This window comes from Rhinolophus sinicus, chromosome 14 (assembly GCF_057876585.1).
Source record: "Rhinolophus sinicus isolate RSI-liver-muscle chromosome 14, RSI-T2T, whole genome shotgun sequence".
In the NCBI taxonomy this organism is placed as follows: domain Eukaryota; kingdom Metazoa; phylum Chordata; class Mammalia; order Chiroptera; family Rhinolophidae; genus Rhinolophus; species Rhinolophus sinicus.
In genome coordinates, this window is record NC_142514.1 from 80,841,496 (window position 1) to 80,863,109 (window position 21,614).

General features: G+C 45.0%; 1 protein-coding gene across 3 annotated transcripts in view; it reads right to left on the bottom strand.

Moving 5' to 3' along the window:
* JARID2 (jumonji and AT-rich interaction domain containing 2) overlaps window positions 1–21,614 on the bottom strand; it is a 253,610-nt gene that overhangs the window by 121,147 nt on the left and 110,849 nt on the right. For all 3 annotated transcript variants that reach the window (XM_019742971.3, XM_074335194.2, XM_074335195.2), the window contains one exon: window positions 18,042–18,177. In XM_019742971.3, coding sequence (XP_019598530.3) covers window positions 18,042–18,177 — 136 coding nt within the window. Of the gene's footprint in view, window positions 1–18,041; window positions 18,178–21,614 lie in introns of those variants that run through there.

The following is a 21,614-nucleotide window of genomic DNA, read 5'->3' on the forward strand; positions in this document are numbered from 1 at the left end:
CAGCCCACTTGACTTCAAGACCACACTGTACAATTACAAAATAATACCAATAATTATTAAGAACACAGCAGGGAAACCTGGGCTGCATGACTGTGCATTAACTAGTGAAACAAACTTGGATGCTAAGGATTTGGTCACCGATACCAATGAAATGGCACTACAAGTAAACAAGGAAATTCAAATTATGACGCTATCAGAAAAGACCATGTTCCATGGGATTTTTTTAATTAAAAAAAAAAAAACTGGTTTATTTGGTAAGCATCTAGCACTAAGAACCTTAATCGCTTGCAGCACACACAGCACCATATGGACCAGACTCCCTGGTTCTGATCTTAGTTTTATTTCTCAACTGGGTGAACTTTTAAAGAGAATCACCAAAAGTGCTGTGACTCAGTTTCCTCATCTGTTAAATGGACATAAGGACAACTGTGGTGGGTTTAATTAAGCCTGACTATGTATGTAAAAGGGTTAGCAGTACATAGTAAGCTCTGCCTATATGCCTTATTAAACTTTGGTGCTACTAAATTACTCAGAATTTCTGTTCATTCTATACTTTGAATTATTTGGTTGTAAAAAGAAACAAGATAAAATACCCTTTGGCTTTTAATATAGTATTTTTAAATGATTCAGGTAATGAATTTGAAAAAGTAAACACAGAAATGATGCCAAGTTAAAGAAAATTATCAACACTGAGATTATTCTGAAAACGTAAGCCACAATAGCATAAAGTAAAATTCAACCGGAATCGCAACATGGTCATTTTACCTACTGAAGAACAATAAATAATGGAAAACTGTGTTTAAAAAGTACTGAAATGAAGAGCTGACTCAGGTCACTATTGAAGAGTAGTTGATTATCTTTTCAAATCTCTGATTCTGATAAAACCTACAGTCTCATACACTGCTAGAATGGTAATAAATTGATCAAATGTTTCTAGAAAGCCAATTGGCAATGGGTACTGACAATGTTTCGAAGTTTGTAATTCAGCACTTTTACTTCTAGGAAGTAAAGAAATTAATCAGAGGAAAAAAAGTTTATGAGCAAGGATTTCAACACAGTTTAATGATTTTAATGCTTTTTTACTGGTGTAAATCCTATCTGAGAAACAAAAAATAAGAGAATTCTTCTACATTAGCTTCTTGAGCCATGCAACACGCTGGCCACCAGTGCTCTGGTTTTCCAACCTGATGACACCCCACGGTAGACAGTCCATGACAGCACTGGAGGAAGCTGGCGTGGGTGCTGCATGTATGGCACATGGCATAGCCTCTTCATTATTTAAACTCTCAAACCTCAGTGCCTTCGCACACGCTGTCCCTGCTTTCAGAATATTCTCTCCTCTCTGCCTAGAAACCTGCTCCGTTTCGGTGCCACCTACCACCGGCTGTGCAGGTGCCACTTCACAATGACAAGTAAACATGGACATGATTGTCAAGTTCCACAACGAAGCGGACTCAGTTCTGCCCACCGTAATAAGCCTCAACACCGAGCCCGTACCGGCTGCGGACCCATAACCACTGCTGGAAGAGTAAGCTGCCACTAGAGGCCATTTCAGGGCGCTCTCACCTCGCAGGCTTCATTCTACAACTTACCAAGCATTCAAAGGAACCCCCTTTTCTTCCTGGAGACAAAAATGTTCCCAAGAACTATCTCTTTGTGTTTAAAAGTATTTGGCTAGGAACAACGCCTGTGATTTATAATACACTGGTTTCTCAGCCTTCACTGCTCAAAATTTGGAATTCTTGAGAAACAGTCTTCAATCTAACACTCACTAATCTTCACATTATGTTTCCTAGACATGTCACCCCTTATTAATTTCAATTTTAAAGTTTTCTTTGTTTTGGAGCTGATAATTTGTCTGTAATGCAGGTCTGTACCTTCTTCAAAGTATTTAACCTTTTATATCCTGCTAAATTAAACTCATTTTGTTACTTACATGTTTAAATGAAAGCCAAAATTAACTATTATAATTTTGTGTGTTCTTTGCAGTATTTTTCTTAAAAGTCTCATTTACCATACTGAAGACTAATGCTAAATATGAAACATAATTTGTGAAAATTATTCCATGCGATTTTTTTTATACCGAAAAAAAAAAATCACATTTTCAAAAACTTACTAACATTAGGAAAGACTCAGTGTTTGAAACTGCAGAAATCCCATTGCACAGGATAATTAAGTTGGGTTTAAAAAATATACAAGTGTACAGAAAGCAGAGCAGTGTAAATAAAACAAACTAGCAATAAAAAAACTATACTCTCCAGTGGTGGGCATCACAATTTTCTGAAATTTCTAAATTATTCACTATTAAATTAAATAGATCATTAAAGACCATTGCTTATGCAGAGCTAACAAAAAACCCGGATGTGGTCTGTGAGAGCAGTAGACAAGGGCGATTTTGAAGCCCGTAACACACTATTATACTAAAGTCAAGAATAACGTGAACCTCATGACATTAAATTCCTTGGGCAAAAGCATTCTGAAATTGCCCAAAACACTGAAAGGCATGTGAATAAAAGACTAATTTTTTTTTTTCACTTTGTTAGCATTGTCTATATAACTTATCACGAGGGTAGCTAAAAGAGAACGTGTCTGAAATGAAGCCCACTGCACTGGCTATCTAGAAAGACCTCCTGCCAAAACAACAACAACAAAAAGATAGAGTGTGAGGATTAAAGAAAAAAAATTGCATCCTGTATGAAAAAACCTGCGCTGTCTAATTTAGTAGCCTCTGGTCACATGTGGCTTTTTAAATTAAAAGTAATCGGACCAGCCAGGGATCAAGGAGTACTAGTGGCTTGTGCTTTCTATACAGGACAACACAGATCTAGAATATTTCCAGCACTGCAGAAAGGTCCACTGGATCGTGCCAATCTATAGATTTTTTGTGCATTTAGTCTCGAGACCCGGTCGCCAAACCTGCAGGCAGCAGCAGTCCTTTCGTGTCTGTCTCTTGTCCTCTGAGAGGAGCTTGGACCCAATAAACAGGGCAAGTCAGACAGACGGTGACTTCTTCTAGAGAGCCAGGGTGAAAGGGAGGGGAAGGGCAAATGGAGCAGAAGCTGACAAATCCCCTTCAATTCTGCAGCAGATGGCTCCCAGGGTAATCAGCCTAGCATTTAGAAGAGGGAGAAGGGAAAACGGAGGCTGGAATACTAGAATAAGCCACACGCTTATTCAGAAAACTAAAAACTGTAGAAAAACTTTCTCTTTGTTTGCAAAGCAATTGCCCCAAAGGATGACTTTTATCATAGAAGGTTTTTAGGGGGTCCTGGAGTAGCTGGGGCTGAAAGGTCAGCAATCGCCAATTAAGACTCATTAACAAAGTACCACATGAAATTATTCTGACTTCACACACAGGAGACCTCCAGAGAGAAGCCATCACCCTGCAGTCCTGTGGCAGGTGGGCCTAGGGGATGAGCAAGCATGCACACACCACAGGAGAGAAACAGTGGCCAAGGAGGACACATTTCCTCTCGATGACCTCCTATCACTTCGCTCCAAATTCCAAAAGCATCCACACGTCTCCTAACCCAACAGCACCGGGGTCTAGCAAGTTGGAGGAAGAATACAGAACGTGCCATAAACATCAGCATATCACTCACCACTACAACAAAACCGAATGGGACACAGGTATGCCAAGTGCTTTCTGTGACATAAGGAGGAAACCAGCGACAAGACTGCTCACTGATACCCAGTTATTGGCACAACTGGAATTATAACCCCATGTGCGGACTCAGTACAATGTATCTTTTTTTGTTATTTTTTGTTTGTTTTTGATGCGTCCAATAGTACTTTAAATGGCTAGAACCCAGGCATGTTGGTTTAATGATTCAACAGACTGCAACGTGAATGATTACATAACACAGCCTCTATCGCTTTTAAAAAGCTGCTGAAAACATCTAAGCCCCAAGGATTTTCTTTCCTTGACCTGAACCTCAAGTTTCATCGCCATCCTGATGTATTCCAGTCACTGTGTGGTTCTGCCTGCCTCAGGCCTCTCCCCTCCACCCAGCTGGCACTTATCCATCTTGTTGCACGTACCACATGCCAGCTCGGAAAGCATCCTCAGAGACCAGAGACTACAGACTCCAGTGCTCTGTGCTCTGGTATGGGCGCCCCACCTACACAAACCTCACTCCTACGCTTCCCATAGGGCGAGTTTTCCCAACACCACTGAGGAATGACCGGCTGGGGAAATGTGAACAGGGATCACTTCCTTCAAGCTCGGTCCGCACGTCTGCTCCCCAAGTCCCAGGGTGAGGTCTAACGACAGGACGCCGGCACCCAGATACAAGGAACAGGGCAAACTGATTTTAATACAGTCCCTTAAGTGTGCTGTTTTATGACACAGTTACAGCTTTTATGGGAAGTAGTTCGGTAATGTATATCTAGAACTTCAAATAACAATTACCCTTGAATGCTTACTTTCTGCCAGGTACTAAGGACTTTAAATAAACCATCTCATTAATTCTAAGAATAGCATCTCTGAGAAAGAAATGATTACTCCATTTCCAGAGCTGGGAAACAAGGAACAGGAGCCCAACAGAATGGCCTAATCCAGTTTGTTAGTTCTTGTCACCCCATTGGTGGGATGCTGGGGCCATCCTTTCAGGGTGATACCATGTTCCTCCCTGCCAATTTCCATAAGCGGAGTGGCCTACTGGCCCAGAAGGTTCAAAACTATGGGTCCTTCATGAATCCCCAATCATACAGGAAGGAAGGCGAGTGTCAGAAACAACAGAGCTAAATGTTTCTGAAGTGGAGGCCTCAAGCTGCCTTTCCTGCATGAGAAGGCAACATAACGCGCTCAGGGCCATGGAAAATTGGAAGGGAACTGCCACTTCAGTCGCCACCAGAAGCTGGCGTGGGAGTGCCCAGCAGCTCTCCAGGAAGCTTCTAGATCATCTCAATTCACAGCTCCAGGGACCCGAGCGCAAACCACCGCAACTAACCCTGCCTTGAGTTTCAGGGTCCACCCACCCCAGAAGGTACGGTCTGGGATCACACAGCTGCCTTCTTTGAGGACGGGAGATATAGGGATGTTCCGAGCTCTCTCTGCCTGCCCCCCCCACTCCCACCCCAAAGTCAATTCCTCCAACAGAAAGCTCTCTGGAGCTTGACTGTTTTTCACCGAGGGGCTAAGTAACTGGAGGAAAAGACGCCTCGAGTTGGCCAGCAGTGGCGGCCAGTATCCTCCCATCCACTACCAAGAACAGCCACTTGATGGCAATCTTAACCTATTCCCTTGGAATTCTTCCATAAAGAGAGACCCCTCCCCAGGAGGGCAGGAGCACCAAGAGTGGGCTGCAAACTGGACAGTGCTAGAAAAGGCATCTGTACTTGACCTGTGTGTGCAGAGGCAGAGGGATAAAAGCACGGATGAAGAAAGAAACTATGCCCACATTCTCCCGGGGGTTAGTATTCTCCACGTCTACAGACCTCACTGGGGGCCTGGGTGGGAGGGATCCTACAGGTTCCAAAGTCACACAACTCAGGAAGATGGAGATTTCTCAGGCCCCATGGCACATTCACCCAGGGCTCTCCATCAACAGATTGAAGTGAAGTGCGAGGCAGACAGATGGCAACAAACAGGATAATAAATCAACGGCAAACTCCTGCTTCCTGTCTCAGTACCTTGTCCCCTGAAACCACAGAAAAAGAGCCAAAAATGAAGGGAAAAAAAAAAAAAAAGGCAACTTTCCTTAGTAGAAGGTGCAATACCTGTTGAACAAAGCAGCCCAGCGCTTTCCTTCGTACGTAAATTTTAAAAGAGGGAAAAGAAAGAAAAGCTATGTGCATCTTCTGGAGTAAAGCCTCTCCAGGAAAAAAAAAAAGAATACACTGTAAATTGCATTCACCACACACTTCTACTATTTTCAGTAGCAGGAAGATTAACATCAAAATGTGGAAGGGAATGGGGGTGGGAGGAGGAAACAGTATTATTATCAGAACACGGTCTGTTATCTTACTCTGGATAATGGCATGCTCTCCCACACAGCTCATCCTGGCCCTGTGTGATGGCTTTGTAACTCCTGGCGTCTGGATTTAGAAGAAGAGTTCAGGCAGAGAGTGGAGAGTTTGCCAATATTTTCCACTGAGGGATTCAGAAAGTGCCAGCTGAGAGCATTCCAGCTCACCCTTTAACACTTTCCAACTGAGTAAACTGGAAAGGCCCTTTTCAAATAACACTGGTAGTCGGAAGTTGGGTAAACTGCTGGGTGAGGACAGGGTAATAACGCCACAAGGGTACAGGCTCAGCAACTTGCAATGTAGATCCCTCTAGAAATTACCAGGCCTCCTGCATTCCCAGACAAACAGGCTCACGTCTGAAGAGGATTTGCTGACCTAGAATCATGCTAGAAGGTCAGAGGCAACTTTCAAAAACATGGGTTCAAAACTATGGGTCCTTCATGAATCCCCCAATCATATAGGAAGGAAAGCAAGTGTTAGAAATAACAGAGCTAAATGTTTCCGAAGTGGAGGCTTCGGGCTGCCTTTCCTGCAACATAGGCCGCTCAGGGCCATGGAAAATTGGAAGGAAACTGCCACTTCAGTCGGCACCAGAAGCTGGCGTGGGAGTCTCACACCCAGGTGTCTTTGCCTGTCGTTAAGACCAGGTGCCAAGCATGATGAGGGTGACCTCCCACCTACTGCCAAGGGAAACCTGGACCCGGTTAAGGGGTAACCCAGCAGACAGCGGGCAGGCTCGGTCACACAGGAAGAGGCCCAGTGGGCAGAAAGAACTGAATTGTTAGATCCAAAGTGCGAATGAGCCAAAAACATGAGTGAAAGGCCAGGGAACAGTGCACAGAGAGGAGAGCACGGCGTCAGGCACGAGACTCTTGAGGAGCCCTAACTCTCCCTGGCACAGCACAGGGACAGCCTGGCTGGCGGGCTGGGCGGACACTCCTCGCCTCGATTGGCAGGTCTAAGGTTATAAAACAGCTCGTGTTTCACCCTCATCGTCCCCAAACCTCCTCTAGCGAGAGACCTGCACTGTTTTATGATCTTTGGGAAAGAAATTACGAGGAAGCTGAATTTGGGACTGCGAAGCACCCTAAAGACTAGAGAGACAGCTAGAAGGCTACATGACAGCATGTGAGATAGAGTAACGAACCGTAAATTAAGGGATGTATGGTCTGCAGGGTCATTTCCCAAAATCATGTCTAGTTATCACTCTTCTGGCTTTAAAGACATACCAACATTTCATGTGGCTCAAGTCCTAACACGCTGTTTCCAAAAGCTAAGTAAAAGGTCCTCTAAATTTGGGGGAAATGGGATCTAAGAAATTCACAAGCAAAGCAAAACTGCACTAGTCGCTGGTGGCAAATCTGACAACGAAAACTCCATAAATACACACATCGCAGAATGTAAGTCATGAAATGGGTTGGACTGAGAGAATACATGAAGCCCTTCTCCAAGCAGAAGGAAGTAGGTGACATTATCATTTAGAATAAACACAGACAAATTCCAGGCACCATCAAGTCTCCTCTGGCTGCGTGCAGCCCTCTCTGATGAACCCACAGGAGCTTCCCTTTCCACACATGTGGAGAAGTGAAAACGGTTGAAAGCAGTGCCCTAAATTCCATTTATAGCATCATATTCAGGCAAATAAGATGATTAGTGCATAACAAATAGGATTCCTTCAACCTCAAGTAATCCCACGATTTTCCCCAAATTGACAACAGAAGCATCCTACCAAGGCCATCTCCCCTCCCAAACCCTTAGGGCCTTTGTTCACCCCGTTTTCCGCTTTCTTAGGGCTCTGGGCCTTGCAGCCCCCCCTTGCCCATGAATCATGTTTCCACTAAAGTAAGAGACTGATGTTAACCCAAGGGGCCTCACAACAACAGGCACTCAGTAACTACAAGTTCAGGTTTAATTCTATCCAATTGGGAGGAACACTAACTTCTCCAAGGTCAAACATTTCTTAGGGTTTCCTGATGCACCAGAAAATTGTTCTGGTATCACTTTAGCACAAAAGGAACCTCGTTACAGGTTAACATAGAAATTAACTTAATCTAAAATTAAAACAAAATAGTCACCATCTCAAAGCCCTACCAAGTACCAGACTCTTATGGGCTGAATGTGTCCCCGCCACACCCCATCCCATCCCCAAATTCCTACCGTGTTTCCCGAAAAATAAAACCTAGCAGGACCATCAGCTCTAATGCGTCTTTTGGAGCAAAAATTAATATAAGACCTGGTATTAGATTATATTATATATTTTATTATACCATATTATATTATACACGTTACATTACGTTATACCCGGTCTTATATTAATTTTTGCTCCAAAAGAAGCACTAGAGCTGATGGTCCGGCTAGGTCTTATTTTCGGGGAAACACAGTATGTTGAAATCCTAACACTCAATGTGACTGTGTTTGGAGAAAGAGCTTATGAGGAGGTGACAAAGGTTATATGAGGTCACAAGGGCAGGGCTCTAATCCCGTAAGGCCGGTGACCTCCTAAAAAAAGGAAGAGACACCAGTGTACTCTCTCAGTCTCCCAGCCATGTGAGGACACAGCCAGGAAGCAATCCCTCACCAGGGACTGAATTGGCTGGCACCCTGGATCCTAGGCTTCCAGCCACCAGAACGATGAGAAATAAATTTCCGTTGTTTAAGCCGCCCAGTCTATGGTATTTTCTTACAGCAGCACAAGCTGACTGATATACTACTGACTTTCACCACAGCCACAGGAAACCGAACAGAAATTAGCGATCTCACCATGAAGCTGCCGTATTTTGACCCATGATGCCTCTTCAGCTTTGCCTTTGTGGGAAAGCCAAGCGTGGGACCCCAGTTCCAGAAACATCAAGGCTGAGGTTTCTTAACATTCACAGACTAAGAACAGTGCACAGGAGGAAAAAACAAAAGTGCCACAAGAGGAAGGTGACACTGAAGAGGATGAGAACTAACACTTTTCAAGAGCCCATTTGGTGTGGACTTGCACGACAGCTCAGAACACAAACTGTGATGCCAATTTAAGACAGAGCATTCACTGGGTCCTACAAATGTCACCGTGAGATGGTGACTGTCATTCATGAGAATGTCCCACTGTGGGGTCCTCATTCAAGCACTAGTTGGTGCTGCCCCCCTAAGCTGTGGCCTCCACAGTTTACGGGACACACATGAGCCGAGGCTTTATGGCACTTTCAAGTCTCAGCAGAGACTCTCGGGCACCTGGCACATTCTAGGGAAACACCATAAACCCATGTATAATCATAAAAGCTTCTAAAAACTGAGAATCACGTTGACAAACCCCAAAATGAGCACATACTGTAAAGTCAAATGAAGTAAAGGGGCAGGAAGAAAGTTTTCTGGGGTGATGGAAAGGTCTTCTATCTATGCTGGAGTATGTGCATTTGTAACTTCATCAAATTGTACACTTACAATACGTAATTCCAGGGAGTGTCAAGTTTTCCTCAATTAACAACAACAACAAAAAAAGGCAAGATCGGGACTGAGGAGTCCTGGGTTCAAATCCTGACGTGACCACTTGGCAGTTATGCGGTCTCGTGCAAGCTGCGTAACATCTGAGACCCACTAAACAAACCTACAAAATCACGAAAGTTAATCGTATAATGATCATGTTATGAGAATTAAAAGTGGTAACTCATGTGTCCTCAAAAGCCCAACTTTTAATTGAAAATACCAAGATGCACCTAAACACCTTCAACAAACGTGGCTCAACACGAAAGGGCACAAGGGTGACCCCACTGCAGAGTCCCCAGGGTAAGGCTCGTACGTGTGTCACACATATTTGGGAATGTGCACTTTGGCGACAGGGAAAATGGCATGTGCTGTGACCTGGGGGCTGTGGGCACTTCCAGAATGAAATACGGAGTCAGAGACAGAACACTGTCCACGCCTGAACAGAGAGGGACACGTGCACAGTGTGGCAGAGTGGGGCTGGGGAGCAGGAGTGGGGACCCGGGCGGGGTGCAGGGCGCTGTCCGCACACGGCTTCCCACGGCACGTGCTCTGCAGGGCGCCCAGGAGCTGCGCGCAGCAGGCGTCAACACGGATGGAGCTTTTCTCTCACAGAACCTACAACACACCCTGAGAGCTCCCAATAAACCACAATACAATGTCAGGCAGTGAGCGATTCTATGCAGGAAAATATTCCAAAGTAAGGAGCTAAAAGGGTAAGTAGCAAACAGACAAAGGCACAATTTGCAGTAAGACACTCAAGGAAGCACTCTCCCGTAGGGCACATTTGAACAAGAACTTGAAATACAGAGAGGGATCTAGTCCCATCGGGAACTAAAGGGAAAGAGTTCTAGATAGAAGATCAGCAAGCACAAAAAAAATCCGGGGCAAGAGTATGCTCAGTGTATCTCGAACAGCAGGGAAGACTAGACGAGGTGAGATAGAGGTGAGGGAGAGCAAGGCAGGCAAGACAGGGCCCACATCAAGTGGCCATCTTTCCTGCTAAGAGAGGGGGCCCCTGCAGGGCCAGAGCCTGCACAGTTTGCACTTACAAAAGCCTGCTCTGGCTACTGCTGGGGGGTCAGGCAGAAGCTAAGAGAACATTAGGAGTCCAGCCCAAGCTAGAGGTTATGGACTAGTGATAGTGGTACAAATTCAGATTCAGAAGACATTGTGAGTTTAGAATAAAGAGGTTTTCCTAAAGGATAAAAGGTCAAGTGTGGAAGAAATAAAGAGGTAACAGATAACTCCAAGGTCATGGCCAAAGCAACCAGAAGAACGGAACTGGCATTTACTGACATTGGGAAGACCAGCAGGGCAGGAGCCGATGAGACAGAATGGGGACGGAGAGGTGGCTTTGGAACACCTCAAGTTCATGAGGCCGATCAGGAAATCCAAGTGCAGAAGGCAGGCGGAGGTCAGGCCGGGAGAGGGTCCAACATGTCCAACACTGCGGAACCGGCAACTAACGCCAGACTGCCTGAAAACTGCACTTGGCAACCAAGGTCATTTTATTAGCCGTAGTAAGTGGCCTGACTCGAGGGGTTCAAACAGAAGGAGTGGGGAGAGGATATTAACATGAATACAAATAGTGGAGGGAGACAGGCTGTTTAGACATTTTCTTTCAGAATTCTGCTATAAAGTGAGAGGCATTAGTAGCAGGAGGGAGATGTGGGACCAACGGAGGGCTTATTTTCTTATGGGAGAAATTACAACATGTTTTGTTTACTGGTGGGAATGACCGAGTAAAGAAGTAAATAATGATGAAGAAAGGAACGGTAATTCTTGGAGAGAAGGCGACTTGCTGCACAAAGGGAGGATTTGGCAAGCGACAGAAAGACCTGACAGACCAACAGCTTTAAGAACTAGTCCAGACCACAGTGGATTTCCATCCTCTCCCCAGCCACAGCGCTGAGAGGCGGGCTTCTCTAAGAACTGGGACAAGCAGGCAAACCCTGCAGGACAGGGTCAAGCTCGGGCATCACACGCCCACCCCATGCTTCTGCCCTGGCCATCTATCTACTCTCCCTCCGAGTGACACTGCGTGTGTTGTGTGCCCCTCCTACTAAAGGGGTCTGCGATTTCCTGAGGAAGACGGTGGGATCAGGGGAACAGCACAGAGCTGACAGAACTGACAGAGTGAGGCTGAAGGAACCGGAGGGGTAGTGGGTCTCAAACACAAAGTGACAGGCAAGAAGAGCACGAGAACACATTCACCTCCACGGGCATCTCCACTCTTCACTCTGGGAAATCCTTGCCCGCAGCCATGCCTACTGGGAAGCCCGGCGCCTCGCCGTCATTTAAATTGGATTTCTGGTTCCATTCAGTCTTCAGCATGATCCATTCCTTCCAGTTAAGCTCATCATCCAGGCTCAAAATTCCTCATCTGAAAAATGATGAGTCTGACCTATATACCTCTAGAAGTCCCTTCCTGCTCTGGCGATCCATAATTCTGCGGCCAAAAGGGCTGCGTCAGTCAGGCTCAGCGCTCCCTCGGTGCCAGAGCAGTGCACGGAGGGCTGCCACAGAAACCTGTCAGTATCTCTGTGCAGGCCCTCACCGCCGCCCCCAGCGCCACCCCACCCCAATCCCCAGCCCTTGCACCAAGCCCCAGGCTTTCAAGACTCATGGAACACAACTTGTTTAACAAAGCTTTTGCTGGAATAGCCACACTGGGCCCTTTCATCATCTACCTCCTGCGAGCTCCTCACTAGACCAAACACAGTCACACAACACTTCTGATTTGTAACGTATTTCTCCGCCGGTATTTGGTTCTGCTTCCCCGATTCCAGGTCACACCTCTTTTTCTCATGTTGAAACATGTGAATCTAAAATTAGAAAGCACCTTATAAATTATGATGGCTCACACATAACTGGAAGCATTTTTTTCCTTTCTCACTGAAACATAAAATAATGATGCATCAGTCAATGACATCTTAGATGGGATGAAATAAGGTAATGTGACCCCTCCAAAATAAGCAACTTGAGTTTAGTTTTGATTACTTACAACACCTCCTACATACAGAAACTCTCTCATACAGAAACTCTCTCAGGTATTGATCAAATGGAAGCTCCATCAAGAAGTGCCCCATCCGCATTACTTAGGCCATAAACTGACTACGACAAGAATGCTACAGAGAAAGAAGTTAAACCTTCTCAAATCTATTAGGTATGTTCCAGGATAGATATAGCTTTGTTTTTTAGCAAAGAATACATTTGTTTTCAATGACGTGTATTTACACTGCTTTCACCCAACTTTCTTGCACATGGAATGTTTTCTCACACATCAGAGGACATAGGTAAGGAAAGTCTCAGAGACTGGAGTGTTAGAGAACACTTAATTTACTACCTAATCTGCAGCAGCTGCTGTGAGAAGCCTGACCTGGTGGGTCTTTACAGCTTACAGAGGACACCAGCACTTATACAGCAGCAGTTCATTTTGGACAAAGCAGAAGGGTAAGCCAATTTCTTTGGGAGGAAAAAAAACATGTCTTTTCTGTCAAAGTAGGGACCAGCTTTAGAACCTGAAAGCTTCAGGCTGAAGGAAGGCAACCATACAGCCAAGACATTCATTTCAAACATGGTTCCATAAATAAACTTCCATTCATCAGAAGAGGTGCCCGGACGTTTACGATTTTGACTCACAAGTCATTTTCATTTTATGCTGTGAACAATGAATTTGCAGGACTTGGGCTCACATTTCATTCCATAAACATCAGGAATCTTCGAGAAAGATTTTGAAGGGAGCTCAAAATTCTACTTCTTAGGGGAAAAAATGGGGTGGGGGGTCCTGTATCTACCGTTCCAACTTTGGTTTTTGGCTACCAATTCACAGCTGTTGCCCCTCTCTCACCACTGCAATGAGATGGCTGGTTCAACAACAGTATTAAAAGTACGAATTTCTGTCTCTAGGTGAAGAAACAGAAAGAAATGAATGCATCTGTCAGCCTGTGACTGAAGTAAGAAGGGTGACATCAGAAGCTGTGCAATTGTTTGATTCCCTCTATCTATTCAATTACAAGGTCTAATAAAGCCCAGAAACATACTCCCAATGGAAGATTACACTTATCTCATTCAAAAGAAATTGCTATTAGCAAAGAAGTCCTCCTACAAATCCTTTTTTTTTTTTTTGGAATCCCATCTTTATGGAGGGTTCCAAAGTTACTTCTGTTTACTAGGTGTTCATTAAAAGCAGGGGAGCTCTAGTGCAAAAAGCCAGGGTTTATTTAAATCCTGGCTCTGCCCGTCACAGTTGTATAGGCAACTTGCTAACCCACTCTTCAAGTGTTATTTCCTCGCCTATAAAATGGTTTGTCCTGAAGATTAAATGAGTCAAATATGAGCAAAGTGCTCAAACAACAACTGTCAAATAGTAAGCACTCACCACAGTTTGTTTATCGCAACCAGTGCCCACAGGAAAATTCTAAGGGATCCAGCTTCCCTTACATCTAGTCAAGAGTCTTTAACTGGACAGAGGGCTTTGCTGGATCTCAGATGACGTCTATAGGAAGCAAATGAAATTCAAATACAGCTAATAAGTCCCCTCTCTTACTGTGTAATTATGTGTACTCATTATTTGTGTGGCATATTATTTAAATGTCCCTGATTTCAGCCCAGTGGGCCACGGGCCCTCAAAGAGTGGCCGCAGCCTCAGCCTTTGCCAGCCCTTTTCTAAGCTTTTGTCAATGCATTACAGCCAGAAAAGGTGGCATTATCTATAGCAGGAAGTATACAGAAGCTTCACAATCAGCAAAAATCTTAGCACTGCCTCCTAAGCCCGGCTGTAATCAACAAGCTGCGATGACGGCTTCAACTCCTACACAGACAATCCACGAGGATGTTCACGACTCACATTCACTACCTCTAAAAGGACAAAAAAATTCACTCCTTGTCACTTTAGAACCACACAAGCAAGACTGATCGCAAACATGGATTTTATGGCATAAAATAGGAGTTCACTCTACTATCTGATGTCTGCGTGTGTTATTACTACTACACCAGACCTGCAGAAATGGGGCAGCTGAGCTCAGCCGCTCAGATACAAGCTGCAGCTGTCTGTGCACCATTAACAGGCACCAGACCCTGACCCCGCCTTACACCAGAGGGAAGTGCCAGGGGCTCCCGGGTCAGCTCCTAGCATGCTAATGATTGAGCGGAAGTGACGTCAATTCAAATCAGATCCAAAATTATGTCAAGCCTATTCTATTGTTAATGAAAACAGTATTATAAAAATTGAATTTTAAAATACTCTGGGAGGACCAATAACCCAGAAACATCTTTGTTTAAAAATTGATTAGGGAAAAAAATAAAACACCTTGTTTTCAACACTACTGTCGCAAAGATATGGTGCAATTTTCATCCCATATGTGTTTAAAATAAGTAATGGATTCCAAGTTACACAAGTTGAACTGTAATTGCAATTCTGCTACTGCATAAATAAATAGCTGCGTGGGAGTGAGGAAAGTTACTGCCACGTGAAACATTCACAAAGCCCCAGAAGGACGATTATTGAGCTTACAGATGAAAACACCAGGGGTCTCAGAGGTATGTCACTACCCAAAGTCCCCAAGTGACAAAGCATGAAAACGGGGGCCCAGGAGCAGAAGTGCCCCCTCCATTTGGGGGACAGGCACACGCTGTCACCCATGTCCCATCCAGTCTCATACCCACCTCCCAGTGAGGGCTCTGTACTGGACAGTTTCAAAACTCTACCACCAGACAAATTTCTGTCACAATTAAAACTGGAGCAATGGAATTCTTTCATCTTTCGAAAAGGAACAGAGGGGTTGGAGGACTAACAATAACAAAAAATAAACAAAAGAAAAATACGTAACCCGCACGGCTTTTAAAACTGCTCTCCCTCTACTAACTTATCTTCATGTGCCGCACAATGAAGAACCCTGTACTGTATGCTGTGACGTACTGTTTAAGACAAGGTCATTCTACTGGACAGGACACAAATGGTGCTGTTATAAAGCATCCTTGCTAACTTAAGTGGTCTTCACATAAGCACACACACACATTCAGACAACACTGCCTGCAATCATCCCTACTTCCAACCTCGTTCAGCCAAAAAAAGTCTTGGGATGCTTCCTGCTATTACAGCTCTCTGTGGGTCACACCTCCCTGGAGAGCACGCGTGAGATTCTGGGACCTACAGAGGAGTTATTCCCATGGTAACGATTCTGGCTTTCTGTGCTTTCCAGTAGCCCCCAAACAGGAAAGCACACTTTAACATGTTTAGCTACCCTTAAGAAACTTCTTCATAAAACACACTTAAGTTCTGAAACAAGAAGATGAGTTTCCTTAGAACTGCTATTGAAATCCAATATACAGAATAACAAAAAGGTGGCCTTGGAGTGCTGCCTGCACAAACACCAACGGGGCGGGGGGGGGCGGGGGGGGTTATATTCACAGCAATTTTACAACCAAAAGAGAGAAGCACTGTTGTCTCAGTCATTAAAAAAAGAGAACTCAGTCTTTATTGGGGTGAAAGGTAAACTAACAGGACAAAAACTAACTTTTCTTTATAAAGCTGGTAAAAGAATTATTTAAAGCCATCAATGATTCCACAACTTCTCTTAGAATTCTTTCCTCTGCATTGTCAAGCCCTCAACGCTGCCAGTAAAAACAAGGGCTGCATTGGGCCAAACTGGCTGGCAGTGCTGGTTGCTTCTTGAATGACTTACTTTAGGTTTTGTTCTTTCACCCAAATCCCACTTTTATTCAATCCTGGACACCTGGCGATCTTCTTGTCCTACAAGCTGATTTTTCCCAGTTAGGGTTTTTTCATTGTTAAGACATTCCAAAAGCAGTAGGGCAGCACCACTCGTGAGGAGCAAAATGAGAGCATTCCTTATTGCAATAAAATCTAAACCCGTAGCAGCCACTGCTCTACTCCAATTCCAAGACGCAACGATATTCTCATTACCTTCCCCAAAAAAACTTAATCAAGCAAAACACTGCTCCTCAACTTACAACGGGGTTATGTCCAGAGAAGGTATTTTCAGTTTACGATGGGTTGTAGTCGCAAATGCATTTGATACTCTCAAATTACCAAACATCTCCACTTGCTTAGCCTTACCTACCACCTTCAACATATTCAGACTACGGTTAGCCCACAGTTTGGCAAACTCTTCTAACAGTTTATCTTATAATAAAGTGTTGCGTACCTCATGTAATGTATTATGCATATCGCTTTTGTACCAGCGTTAAGCTGGAAAATCCTAACTCAGACCATCCTGTCAGGGGATCGGCGGTATTCAGTGTGCAGCAGTAACAAGAAAGAACCGTCACATCAAATGTTCTCTAAATCGACAGAGCGTAGGGATTCCTGTATTACAGGCAGCCAAGGACTGGACGGGGCCCCTACCTGTCAGAGCCCCGCGAGCATATGGGGGGTCCGAACTGTACACTGGGGCAACAGATACCACTTATTTTGGCCTCTACAAATGTGAAATTTTAAAAGCGCCTTTCCCATTAAATGGTGGCTCAGAATTCAAGCTCTTGTTTCAAACCCCAAGATTCTAGAAGACAATGACAAAACTTGGGTGGATGGCATGGAGGTCGTCTCAGAAAACCCAGCCACCGACCTGCGGAAACAGAGCAGCTACACGTCCTGTCTGGAAGCACTAGCTCCAACCAGAGGCTTGCAGGCAACTGGCCTCACAACTAAGCAGGCTGGAGAGAAACTGGAAGCTCTCAGCGAACCTGTCACCCTGGCAAGCTGACAAGTACCCCACGTGTGATGACTGTTACCTCATGACCAGAGCAACGATTCTCAAAAAGAACAGAATTTCTTCTTCCTGGTCTCCTTGCCCAAGCAAGTTCAAACCAGAACAAGGGCGATTCATTCACATTGACCTATAATCCTAAAAGATTTAAGAAGTACGAGAGCGACTGTGGAATGCCACCACAGCCACATCCCTTGAAATTAAATACAGACACAGACAATAACCAAATGTTTGTCCTGAAATGCTTTTCACTGGATGACTTCACCTGAATCATATTAACCCCATTAAACTCAGACAGGAGCAAGTTTCCTTGCAGGTGTCAAGAATGCTTTTGATGACCATACAGGAAGAGGTACACTTCTGGATGCACAGGAATTCTGTGCCACCGTATATCTGCTGCCAGGTAGCAACCCGCTCAACCTAATCAACAAGGAAGGAAGCAGGTACTTAGGAGGATGTTGAGCCGGAGAGCAGGGCACACAGTAGATTTAGGCTCCTTCCTATACAAACAGGGGCTAAGAACCAAAGGCTCCACACTGCAGCGGGATTATCAAAGACTTCTGCTGTCATCCTTGGGTATGAAGCCGGATACCCACAGAAAACCCTGCAAGACAAGCTCCACGTTCAACCCAGGACCTAGTAAGAAATCAGCCTGCAGCCCTGGTCCTGTCTGTAGGACACAGACTGACTAAGGCACCTTGCCAAGTATATTGTGCAGCATATAAAGAAACATAAAAATGAATCTATAAATAAAACAGGTTGTCCAGAATAACTGTTGGGAGGGGCCTAGCTTAAGAAGCGCACGTTGTAAAAAACACATCCAACTGAGAGACAAGGCCGTACCCAGAATTTCCAACAAAATATTCAACTCACCATTCACTGTTTTCAGGCTCCCAGTAATGCCTTCACCATGCTGCCTCTTCTGGGCATTCTTGAACTCCTTCAGAGACAAATAAAGGACTTTACGTACCACCCTTTCTTCTGACCATGGAATCCCATCACTGTCATCCTGGAGAAACAGAGGAAAGGAAAGAAAGGGAGAGGGGGTGTTACTTAAAAGAAAGCAAAAAATATGAAGAGTCAGAATAAACTTTTTTTTTACATTCCAAACAAGTACTGTGTGAGAAAGACACGGTTCTGGAGATCGATAGCCCACCATCTGGTGACGGGCCAGCACTAGCCCTTCAACATCTGGACAGACCTCAAGCGAAAAGCTGACCCACAGACTGTACCAGGGACTGAAAGACAAAACCACCTCACTTCCTTTATACACCCACTCCCAAACACACACACTCAAGTTTTCTACTCCTGTAAAAGTTCACAAAACGAAGTTATCACACTCACAGAGGGGTTGAGGAACCATTATGCTGGAGTTTTATAAAGTGAGTAATGCCAGAATGTGTATGTCTTACAAACGTGTGCCATACTTTTTGGGAAGTTGTTGTTGTTGTTGCTGTTGTTGGTTAGTGCTACCTTCGAGGAAACGTACAATTCAGTCAGAAGAAATGAAATTGGATCTTTAATGGCCTCTTAAGGAAATGAGTCACAAATGAAAAAGACAGAGAGAGAGACCACTGTGGAAAAGGGCATTGGATCTTGGGAGTGGGTGGGGGGGGTCCTAAAAAATATAAAGAGATACAAGTTAGTAAGAGGACTTGAAAGTGTCATTTAAACACGTGGCTCCCTTATGTCTATTGTATCAAATCCAATGCAAGTTCTTGAAAGAGGAATGAACAAAATGAAGACCAGTTTGGGAAGGTCGGGGTGGCGGAACCAAAGCCCAGCCGCCAGCCCAGAGTCGATTCCAGTGGTAACGAGAGATTAGAACAGACGAAGCGCCAAGAGGTGACGCAGGACAGACACACCAGCAGGGAACTGAGATAGGACAAGAGCTACATCGGGACCAGTGACCTGGACCAGTGACAGAACACGGAGGGAACTGTCTCAGGGAGCACAAAGGTTTACAGGGTAGATCCACTCGGCTAAGGATATTCGCAGGCTTTTCTGTGGGTGTCAGTGCACTGTTGGCTCATCTAAGACATCCTCACATCTGTACATCTTCTTTAAGACTTAAGCATTTCATAACACAGAGCTCAAGTTAGAGATGGAAGGACTTGAGCTTCTCCGATATTTTGGGCCTTAAGAGAGTAAGGAAAACATTAATACCCTAGGTAAAAACAGGATTTCGGATATTCACGTCCCTTTTGTTCAAACAGGAACCTGAACACGTCACAGTCAGACTGGCGCTGGCTGTTGTGAATGTCCAACAGACTGCTTGTACTCCCTGCCACTAACAGGTGACATAAAATCTCCATGGGACTCGCTAGGAAGACTAGGTTATCTGAGGTCATTTTCAGCTCTTCAATTCCTAAACTCTGTATAAACACAAACTACATCTTAGAAATCCAACCACACAGAAACTCTAAGCCCTAAATAACGTAAGCTGCACTCTTGCTAAGCTTCCAGGATTTCCTAAAATGAGAGTAATTCTCCATCTCCTATAATAAGAGGAAAGAAGCCCTGGGAAAGAAGGGCGCTGGGATTTCCACCTTCCTCTCCGCGCCCTTCACTCCTGTGTACCTGCCAAGCTGAGATTTCCTGTTACCTCTACAGGAAGAAGGCACGTCCTGTCTTCCTGGTCACTCTCCTGAGAGCCAAGACATTTACCGACCTGGGTGGTGGGCATGAAGGCTAAAAGAAGCCCGCAAGCTTCACCTTGATCTGACAGAAGGAACACACACAATTTCTTAACCGCTACTTCTTATAAGTCACTAGAGAGCTTCTAATCACTTGGTTAAAAACCAGAAAAATGAAACACTCTAACCAGACAGACCCATTTGAGCAGCCCAAATAAACGACCAGAGTGAAAGGCAGGTGACTTAACACACAAAGCACAACACTCACAAAGCACACTGTAGCTGAATTTACTTTTACAGCAATTGCCTTGAGTTAGCAGGAAAGCTCCCCTAGTCTTTTCATGGCAACTGGATGATAGTCTTAACTGCGGCAGGAGTTTATGCTTATTAGGCTAAAATCCATGGTTTCAGTTTCCAGGGTCTAGGCAATCAAGGCTGTCCAGCGTGCTCATCATTTGCATCTCCACAATAAACAGCGATGCGACTGTAAACTATTGTCAACTATTATTTCCCACATACACACAGCTTATAAATTATAAAGCCCCCAAATAGCTTTCACTGTAAAATTCCCGTCATGACTTTCTACATTCTGTTTGGGCTGGTAGCTTCATTCTGACGTCAGGCCTCCATACGAGAGAATGACATCCCTATGAGTGTCTAATTAAAACATAAACTGTCTGAGGTGAAAACGCCTGCAAAGGAGGATGTATTTAAGGTCCACTTCCTGACACAACAACGGCTTCATTACATCTCTGAAGTACTTTAAATACAGGAGAAGCAAATCCATGACACAGATTATGGGGTTTCAAACTCTAGACATTAAAAATCAAACTTTTTTTTTTTTTCTTTTAAGCACAAGTGCTCCTGTATAATCTGGAGGGCTGGTCAAGACTTGTCACCTCCCTCAACGTTGATGCAAGACATAAGCCTAGGCGGTAGTGGGCTGACTGTTCTGTTTCCAAAAGCTTGTTAGGTAGGTAGGTAGTAATTCAGAAATGAAAATTTTCTGCACAGCTGCAGAGTCACGACAAACCACCCTACACTTAAGCTTACAGCCCAGGGTGGTGGAATCCCTCCTGAGCGGAATGTCAGATGCAGAAGCAGACGTGTGCCTGCCCCCAACCGTGAAGCAACACGCTGCTTTCTGACCTGGGTGTCCTGGAAGGGCAGAAAGAGGGTACTTTCAAGTATAACACTTGAAAGCCAAGCTCTGGGAGCGCTAGGAAACAGCCCACACATGACCATCACTAGAGGTCAGCCAACGCGTACCACAAATACCTCCCTCTCCAAGGCTTTATATGACCTGTAAGTACAAGGCTTCCCTTTTATTTTCCCGTCTTCAATAGCTGTTGTCGCGCGGGAGACCCTGCCCGCTGCGCCATTTGTCTGCGGAGCGGCCCGCGGGGTCTGTGGTCCCGCTCCCACATAAGAACACAGGACATGGTGAGGCCAAAAAGGAACACCCACGGAGCCATAGGTAGGGGAGTCACGCCACTCTAGTCTCACTGGCCGCCTGGCGAGACCCACGCGGTAGTAGCCACACGATCCACAGTCCGCCATTCACTTCTCTGCCTGCCAACCAACCAACCAATCAAAGCAGCCCCGCAGTTACATCAGTAGCCAATTGGCCAACCGGTCTGAGGCCAACCAATCACAGTCCACCGTCATTCGCTACCCGAGCCAGCACCTCCCACGCGAGGCCGAGAGCCTGGAAACTACTCTCCGGGACCCTGTCCCCACACTGTCTTATTTAATCAGCCATTCAGACAGTGTATGCATGGGGTCCGGAAATCGTTTCTCCTGTTCACCC